This window comes from Pristis pectinata, chromosome 17 (assembly GCF_009764475.1).
Source record: "Pristis pectinata isolate sPriPec2 chromosome 17, sPriPec2.1.pri, whole genome shotgun sequence".
Lineage (NCBI taxonomy): Eukaryota > Metazoa > Chordata > Chondrichthyes > Rhinopristiformes > Pristidae > Pristis > Pristis pectinata.
In genome coordinates, this window is record NC_067421.1 from 26995249 (window position 1) to 27005380 (window position 10132).

Consider the following 10132-nt stretch of genomic DNA (forward strand, 5'->3'; position numbering starts at 1 on the left):
CCATCAGAAGGTCAGAAGTGGCGAAGTGCACTGATCTTTCCACAATGTTCAATTCCATTCACAACTTCTCAACAAATGAAGCAGACCCTGCCTGCATGCTGCAAGACCTGAACAACGCATAGGCATGAGGTGTTTAAGTGGCAAGTAACATTTGTAACCACAGAAGTGCCAGACAACAATCATCTCCAACAAATGAGAGTCTAACAACCTACCCTTGATATTCAATGACATTACCATCATGAGCTCCCCACCAACAACTTCTCAGTAGTCACCAGTGACCAGAAATTCAATTGGTACAGCAACATCAATACTACAGCTACGAGAGTAGATCAGAGACTGATTATTTTGCTGGAGTGCTTCATCTCAATTTTACCACCTGCGAGACACAACATTGGGGCATGATGAAATACTCTCCACTTGCCTGGATGAGTGCAGCACCTACAATGTTCAGGAAACTCAACACCAAAGACAAAACAGCCTGCTCGAATGGCACCCAATTAACTACCCAGAGCATTCATTCCCTGCAGAACCCATGCTCAATGGATGCAGGGTGTACCATCTACAAAATGCACCGTAGTTACTCGTGTAGACTAGCAAACAGCTCCTGCAAAACACATGACCTCTACCACATAGAAGAAACAGGAGAGCTGGAGCACGGAAACACCATGACCTGCAGGTTCCCCTCCAAGTCACGTAACATCCCGATTGTAATTGCATCATCAGTCCTTTTTCATCATTAGGATGAAGCCCTAAACCTCAGTCCCCAACAGCACTGTGAGAGCACCTTCACCGGAAGGACTGCGGTAGTTCAACAAGGTGGCTCACTACCACCTTTCAAAGGCGATTAGTCATGGACAATAAACAATAGGCTTGCTGGCAATGCCCAGATCCTGAAAACTGAATGAAAAATATACTTCGTTCCCAATGTGACGGGGCAGGTGACTAGACTCTAAAACGCGGTCCTGTGAGGGACCAAGTATTGCAGTACATCCTGAAAATTCAAAAAACTGTAGCTGCTAGAAGTCTGAAATTAAATCAGAAAAATAGATGGCTGCCTGCTGAATGTTTACAGCATTTTTCGTTTTTATTACAGTAGTACATCATAACAATTTTGGGGATGATTATGGGAAAACAGCTGAAAGAACTTTGGGAAGTTCAAGATTATTACAGAAACATTGCTGACAAATGACAGAGACAACGTTGAAACAGTGCAGCATAACTAGTAAAATAATGAAAGAAAACCACAACATCATAATTCTAAACACAAAACGTAACATTGCATTGCTTTGATATAATAGAAGGCTTAAAAGTAACAAACACCTTAGTCAAACATTACTACGAGGACTACCCGAATGATTTTGAATGCATCCTCAGTGATTTGTCATTGTGTGCAGTAGAACTCCAATATCCTGCTATCCCATTGAAATACCGATGGTTCGGCATCTGGCTCAACAGTTTCTGTTTACTGTGCTCACTTTAAACTCACCAGGACCCTGTTTACTGCACTCCCTTTCAACTCATTGGAGTCCTGTTTCCCATGCTCACTTTAAATTTACTGGGTTCACCATAAGGTTTCTAATGCTACTGTGTAATATGTGTAAATAAAAGTGAACTAGAAGTATGTTGGGGTATTAATAGGAATAACATCCTGAAGTCTTGAAAATCTGCCAGTCAGGCACCAAAGTCACCAGATTTTCATAATAATACTGCACTTCCAAGCAGATTATGGAAAGGGTTTGGGAGTACTTGCTAACATTACAAGGAACGTGTAACATTGAAACAGACCACTTAACCCAAATGACCCATGAACTTATGCTCGACCAGAGCTCTGCTCTTCAATTAACCCTTTTGTCTTTATCTCATTCCCTTTTCATGTCATGACAATTATGCAAAGACTGTTTAATATCTATATAAAAAAGTGAAAATAGCTAATATCACAATGCTACTAATAATTCTTTTGCAATTTCTTAGTAACAAAAAATATTTTGGTCTAACCTTGGAAAAATGGGAAAAAAGAACATTTCATTTAACTCCTGCGCTCTGGAGGAAACAGCTATGTCGGCACAACATTGTGGGCTGAAGGGCCTGTTCTGTACTGTACTGTTCTATGTTCTAAGGTACGGCCATCTTATCTTAATAGTTCAGTTGATAAGAGGAATGACCAAAACAAAAACAGCCTAATTTTTATTGAACAGGAGTCTTATGACAACCTGACATTCTAAGTGTTTAAATGAAATTAAATATTAATGACCCCAAAGGTCAAGGAAATAAAAACAATTTTTTTTTTATAAAGGAAAATAATTGCAGGAACTTATCTCGACAATTACTGAGGAGTTCTAAACAAATACAAATATAATTGATAGGGCAAAGTAATCAAACAGGATGAACCATTCACATAAAACTTTTCTAGGAACTAGCCAGATGTGCCCAATGTACTTTTTTCTGAACTGCTTATGCCCTGAAAATCATCCACCAATGACAATACCTTAAAATTAAGACAGTTGTAAACAATAAGAACTGATGGAAGTGGCAACACATTCTGTGAACAAATAGAAGATAAAGGGAGTAAATTTAACCACAATTATTACAATCATGCATCTGTATAAACTGAAGCACAGAAATGTCAGCTTCTTCCAATGTGTCATAAAAGATACATCGGAAAATTGAATTCACATTCCAGCTCTAGTTTTCTGGAGAAAATTGATTGTAGTTTCCTGAAGAACATTATGCTCTCCATGAGTTTACAACTAGGAATATTGGCAGAGACTTATAATTGAGACTTAAAGAATCCTACAGAGAAACAAAGGAAGACAATGTTTTGTTTGAACTTTGAACAATTAAATTCCAGGAAGGATGCCATTCACTTCCAAATCATTTCTTTCAATCTACTTGTAATTTTGTATACACAAGATGAAAAGATCAGTTTCCATTCATTAAATATCTGGCCTCACATTCAAATAAAACCTTCAATCTACACTACTAATTTCAAAGATTATAATTTCCAAAAATGGACCATATTTTCTGTAAATTACAGATATTCAGATGTTGAACATATACCTTCAGTGCAGTGGTAAAAGAAAGCAAGTGAGGGACAGTATGTTGTACCAATAAAATAACAGCTGACACTGTTTGCAATACAAGCACACTGGTCGGAAATGTACGTGGCCATGCAGGGAAGAAATTTGAGTTACTTTTACCACTGCTTCAGTGTCATTAAATTTGTGTTATTCTTGTGGACTTTACTAATGACATGTGTTGAATATCAGGCATAACTTCAACATAATCTGCTCAATTTACACCATGAGGGAAACAGTTCATCAATGGAGAGATACTATAATACTGCAAATAAAATGGAAGTACACCTACAGTTCTGGTGTTCAGTGAAGCCAAAATTATGTAGCAGACCTTAAAGCTACTTGAGCACTTGGGATCTGCAATAAAGAGGTAAATATCTTCTCAAAGTGTAACAATTCCACCTGCAAACAAACAACTCCTGTTGTACTCATTGCTGCAGTTCCAAAAGTGCTGACAGCTGTTTTCGTCATGCTCCATGTGCTCTGTTTTCATTTGGTTGGACAATTCATTACTCAGAATTAAAAAGACAAAATCCTGAAAAACGTGCATCAATCAGAATTCCTTTAGAATGGACGTCATCAGTTCAGACCATAGGCGCCAGGTTATTTGTTCATCTGAATTCAGTCCACAGTTTATAAACCTACAGGCAGGACCAAGGAAAGTTGGTCTTGATGTCAATGCAAGCTGCTTGATAATTAATGTTTAACTAGCAGGCATTGCTTCTTTCAAGTTTATCTCTAAGGATCAAAACAACAATGCTATTTTTTTCCCACAAAAGTAATCCCATTTATCTATAGACTGAACTCTTGGTGCTCCAAGTACTAATGGCAAAAAAAAATTCCTCAAGAATTTCATAACTTATTACACAGAAAGTGAACGTTCTTGACTTGTGGCCACAATATTAAGAGTTATTCCCTGATTGAGCCTCCATTACACAGTCACCCTCAATCACTTCCAGCAACGTTCATTGGTTGAGAAAGCAAGTGGTGGATTCAAGCAGTGGAGAAATATGTACACAGACTGATCTTTATACCGTTTCCCACAATGATACATCTGATTGTTTAAACTCATGCCTGTAATGCTTCATCTCCTACAATCTTTTTAAGAAAAATGTATTTTCAGTTTGACGTGATGCGGTTCTCAGAATGACGTAGGAGAAAAGTCGTGGAGCACAAATCTTGCCATAGATCGTACAAACAACAAGTGCTGTAACAATAATCTACAGTACCCAGTCTACATGATAAATTGCTTCAACTCTTCTTCCTATCTCCCATCCTAGAATTAAGTATCTGGTTACACATACTTTGTTTACAAAATAGTATAGTGGCATTTAGCAATATTTCCATGTTATTAATTGTATCAATCACTCTCATATTATTATTCTTATCTTACTTTTAATAAACATTAGAGCACAAAATGAGAGATATAGATATAGGACTAGATATAGCACTAGGTATAGAAAAACAGTCAAAGATGCCTGATTCCATGCTCTTGTCACTGCCACTGAGCCTGGTATCAGTCTTCACACTGGGCCACTCTGAATTTACCTGATGCGTTACAAGTGCCAAGTAGATTTTGAGGCAGTTTCAGTTGCTGCAGTGGCTGAGGGGCTCAAGTAGTTTGCTCTGGTGAAGAAGGGAGCAAAGTCTAGGAGAACAGCAGTCTATAGTTGATCCAAGAATGCCAGAGGAATATTTTTGTTCCTTCAAAGCATTTGGAACTTTCTTCAGCAGACTTCAACCACCCATTTCCACCCTTCACCAGACCCCATAAAGTCTGCCTGGTGGTGTCTAGTTACACACTAGGATCCTACGACTGGTGTTGGATCCATATTTAAATAGCTAAGATGGCTGCCTTAGTGACAAAGTTCTCTATTCAACTTTACAAGGGTGCATATCCAGAATCAATTGGGCCTAAGTGGTTGCGTCCTGGTTTTGTATCCAATTCCACCCATGTTGCATGCAATAAAAGCAGGTATCACGTCAATTGATGGCTGTTACATGAGAGTTCACTGTATTTATTTTGGAGTTGTTTATCTTGGAAGCAAGTCTGCCATGACCATTCTCAGTGAAGTAACACTGTGCCCTTCAGAAGAATTTCTAACCAAAATTAACAACGACAAGCATTCTGAACTCAGACATGCATTGTCCAAGAGCTTAACACTCAATTTTAATATGAAGTTAATATTCAAGCTTCAGCTCTATCGGAATTTCCTGACTGTAACATAATGGGTCAAATTTACCCTCATTCCCAGCACTGCCTTTTCCATGGCATTGCCTGGATACAGATCACACAAAACCTGAAACCAAAATTCTAATAAAGTTTACAGTGTAATTCAGAAAGTTGAATACAGAATATTAAATAGCACCCATTTTTAAGAGCACTTGTCATGATTACCACAATGAATCTTAAAGCGCCTTGAGTTGTTCTGAAAATTTTCCTCTTTAAAATGTGCCGACATGTAAAACTGGCAATTAACTTTCTTACAGGTATAGTGGAGTGGTTATCACCTCTAATATGTTCAGTATATGTCAATCTGAATTCAAGATGAAGCAAGTCACAGTCTACTTATTATTGGAATTGAATCACCAAGCCAATCATATCTTGAGTTCCAGGTTTCACATTACAATGACACCGGCATAATATTTGGAAACAGCCTCACAAAATTCTGCAGTGAAAATCTTCCAAGTTACTTAGGGAAATAGTTGCCAATGAGGAATAATTTAATTTCAGCTTTTATAACACCTGTGCATCTGCAAGTAGATGGATAATTCCAGTCAAATAAATATCAGTGGTTAAAAACCACAAATTCATTGTTTTGGTATGAACTTCAGAATAAAAGTGAGGCTGTACCAATTATTTTTCTTTGAATGCTAGAAGTGCATTTGAATAAAGTCACTCAAAGTATTCAGTGCCCAGATTATCTTTTCAAAGGCAAGTTATTGAACATTGGTCCTGAAATTTTACTAATCCAGCAGAATGAGCCTGCAAGGTATGAAGTTAAGAATAAACCTCTGACTAACACATCAGCATGTCCCTGCAGTTCCTTTTCCTTCTGCAATGGGATGTTAAGTTTGGCCACTTCTTAAATTGCAAGCTGCTCATTCTATGGCATCCTTCCTTCCAGGTTTAGCTTCATGAAACCTGCAAGCTTAGTAGCCAATAACATCCATTTATAATAGTACCCATAATAGAACAACAACATCCCTCGATTCTTCATGGGGTCAGTCAAAAAAAAGTCAGAGAGATGAGGTATTAGGGCTGGATATCAAAGACTTGGTCAAAGTAACATCAAAGGAAGAAAGAGAGATAGAGGGGCAAAGAGACCTATGGAGGGAGTATTGGCAGCTGTGCCTTGGCAACTGAAGATACACTGCTGTCAATGATTGAGCAAGGCAGATATTTCAGAGGGTTATAAAGCTGGAAGAGATTAAAGTGATGGGGGGGGGGCAATGGAGGAATTTGAAAATAAGGATAAGATTTCTTTTATATCAAAGAAACTGAGAGCATAAGACAAGGGGCATTCAGATTCATAACCTGCACAAAACTGGGATGTTACGTTATCCCAGTAAGATCCATCATTATCTGAAAATATGTAGTATTATTGAAAGTAAACTCTGGCACCTATATGGTATTTTACACTCTGCTGTCAACAAAGACATCATCAGATCAGTTCAGTATCAGAGATGCGAGGTTACTTTACCAGAGCGACTTCCACACATTCTCCCAATCCAACAGCATCAGGAGAGACATAGCAATGAAAAGCCTGATGAATGAGTCGCTTCTCAGAACTGCCTCATTGCTGTTATTTACAGCTTATTTGTACTCTGGGCAAAATCTACATGCTTCAAATAAAAGCAAGACTAGACCCATTGTAGTACTGAGATTCATCCGCCTGACACTGCATTATCAGTTTGACACGATCTGATAATCACCTACATTTTGTTCAGAAGATGAACTATTTGAATGCATCAACTGTATTAGAAACATGACTTTGCATTTAAAGATTTCACCATGGCCATCACAACCAGTGCAATCAGCTACAGTAACATTATTTCAGATTTTTTTTCTGCATCAGGGTAAAAAGGGCAGCTTCTATTCCTGTAATAAATCAACAGACCCTGCCAAAAATATTCCAGAAGTGTTGGCATAAATTTGGAAGACTTATTCCTGTCACTGCACATTATACAGTGAGTACAATGCTGGTGGAATCATCATCATATAAACAGTCTCAGACTGAACTTCAAATATTTAGAGAGTGTCAAACCTCAATCCAAAATCCAAAGAACGCATGGCATTTTATATTTCTGATACTACGCCGAGGTTATCCACCAAACCACTACCCATAATATGTCGCCATTGTACCATGGGAGCAAAGATGGATCAGAAGAATTCATTTCAATCGTCTTAGATTCTTTTGACAGCCTATTCACTAACTCTACCGAGGTCAGACACAGGCCATTATCCACCGCTTCTACAGAATTAATCTCCCGATGACTTTACTGAATATTGCAGTGTCTCTGCGCCAGATTTCTCAAGGATGTAACCCAGTCCCAGTAACGCTGTACTAGCGTCTATTTCTACAGACGTCCCCTTACGTTCTCCCCCAGATCACTCGGTGCAACCTCAGTCGCTCATAATGTACCACATCATGTTATTGAACGGAGCTCTCCAGCAAAAGGCTGGGCATAATGATATTCGGCACGCAACACAATTAGACCATTATCTCCTCGCATATCGAGCCTGCATCAGTTGCACCTCGAGGCAAAACCAATGCAACTGAAGTGGAAACACATTGACATTGCTGCAGATGTTGGACGTATGACCAGATCCAAATCAATTTCAACCACAACTCGCGGTTTTCACCAGTGTGTGTGTGTGTGTGTGTGTGTGTGTGTGTGTGTGAGTGAGTGAGTGAGTGAGAGAGAGAGCAAGCATTTGGGGAAGGGGCGCTTGATTTAGGGTGGGGAGGGGGCTGGATGTTGGAGGCTAGAGAAACCTGCAATTGATATTTTGCCGCACTAAAGACATAAATCTCATCCATACACACATGGAGTGTCTCATATGGGAAGCTCCCTTGCAACCCGATACCTCCGGGGAGCCGTGCTTGCTATTGTACATGGGAACAGCTCGTATGTTGGGTGTGAAGCCACACTGATCGCACGCCCATTGATCTCTCGCATGCACGGTCAATGCTGCGTTCGAAACACTTAAGCACGGTTTCCGAGAAGGACTAACAAACACTTGTATTCTGGGCACCAGTGCATAAAATGAATTACAAAAATAAAAACAATTTCTAGCCCTTCTCGGGTTTCCCGGGGGGGGGGGGTACACAGGAAGTGGGTGTGGTTATTCGTGGTGTTTTGGAGAGGGTTGTGACAGCAGACGGAAGGTAAAGTGCTACTTACCTGTGTCCTGCCTGAACTGATGCATGGATTGCAAGTCGATGATATAAGGCGAGAGCTGAGCGTCCGCCTGCCCCAGCACCACGCTCCCCCTGGCATTGCACTTGATGATGTTCTCGATGTGGTGACACACGGTCGCGCCGTACGGTCTCCAGCGGCCGTGCTCGTTCAGCCATTCCCACACCACCACCCGAGCAAAATTCTGCGGCGGGAAGCCGAAGCCGTTCGCCGACAGCATCGCCGGGGCGGCGGAGCGAGCCATCCTGCCGCCACCGCGGTCCCCGGGAGCAGGCAGGGCTTTATCCAGGGGCGGAGAGGGGACGTCGGTATCTCGCCTCGTCTCCTGCTCTCTCAGGTGTGAATGCTCCGTGCTGAGCACCAAGCACCCCTCCCGGCCAGATTACAGGCGCGCGCACACACACAAAAAACCCCAGAAGCAGCACCTCTCGCCTTGTGTGTGTGTGTCTCTCTCTCTCTGACTGTCTGCCTGACTGGGAGCCGCATGTGACGCGCCGGGGCGGGACTCCGGTGAAATTGATTGGCAATGTGTGTGTGTGTGTGTGTGTGTGTCGCCGCCAACAACAAAGTAAGCAGCAAGCGGCATATTAATTTAAAACAAACAGGCTTGCCATGTCAAACATCAACCCCCTCCTGCTTTGAAACAAAACAGGGATCTAAGCAACCCCCTCGTGTAACAAAAAGGACAATGCAATTGAGAGCCGTGTGGCAGTGAAGCTTGAGATTGCGTCTCGTTAGCCGCCGGGTTTCAAAGTAAATCTTCCTTCCAAAGCGGTGCAACGGAGACCTGAGTAAGTCATTGTTGCCCACGGATCGGGCAGTGAGATTGTCGGGAGCGGTAAACGTTCGCATGGGAAGCCTGGAGATGACAAAGATAGGGAGGGGCAAGCCCACCCGGGGATTTAAACGAGTCAGGTACCAGTCGAAGCTGGCTAGAGCTGCTTAAAACCATACCTGCATCTCTTAAAGGGGAGGTGTTTGTTGGTTGCAAACAATGGTGGACATTACTCCACAGGGTTTATAGGTTGCTGGAAGACACGTGCTGAGATCCTTTGTCATTTGAAAACTGCTCTTAATATTCTCTTATTATCTCAAAAGGTATATATTTGGTTGATGTTACCAATTCACACTACAACCTCATGAGACTATTGCTTTTCCATCTCACCGGGGCGCTTGATGTCACACCTGAGAGCAACTTAACGTTGCCTTACTCGAGTTCCAAGTTCCACCTTCTCTTAGGAAGGGGAGGAGCAGCCATCGATTTCTCGTTATCTATAAACACCCTGCTGCAGCGACAGCCAGTGACCCTGGTCTGGCCGAGTCTGTAGCCCCAGACTTCTTGCAGCTTCTCAAGTCTACCTGACCAATGGTATGTTTAGGTGGAGCCAGTACACCCCCAAACTTAAGTGGCACCTGGAACCCTTCACTGTCTAATGCTGCAACTCTCAGAAACACAGTCCAATCCAGTCGAAACCCTGGTAGGTGGCTCAGGCCCAAAACCAGTGCAAGTGACTGGACCCATCTGTCTTTACGAGCAGTGTCTCTCCTGAGATGCCTTGCATAGAGTCCTTCCTGCAGAGATGCCCAAGATCGTTTTACTCTGCCTCAACGAAAAGTGTTTGAGGTATTTCCAC

The 10132-nt window shown here is 41.5% G+C and overlaps 1 protein-coding gene across 1 annotated transcript in view; it reads right to left on the reverse strand.

Moving 5' to 3' along the window:
* The window catches only part of dtx1 (deltex 1, E3 ubiquitin ligase), a 229936-nt gene extending 220873 nt beyond the window's left edge, over window positions 1-9063 (reverse strand). Inside the window, exon 1 of the mRNA XM_052031978.1 lies at window positions 8484-9063. Within this exon, the coding sequence (XP_051887938.1) occupies window positions 8484-8742 (259 nt within the window). The 5' untranslated portion in view covers window positions 8743-9063. The remainder of the gene's footprint in view (window positions 1-8483) is intronic.
* Window positions 9064-10132: the final 1069 nt, after the last annotated feature.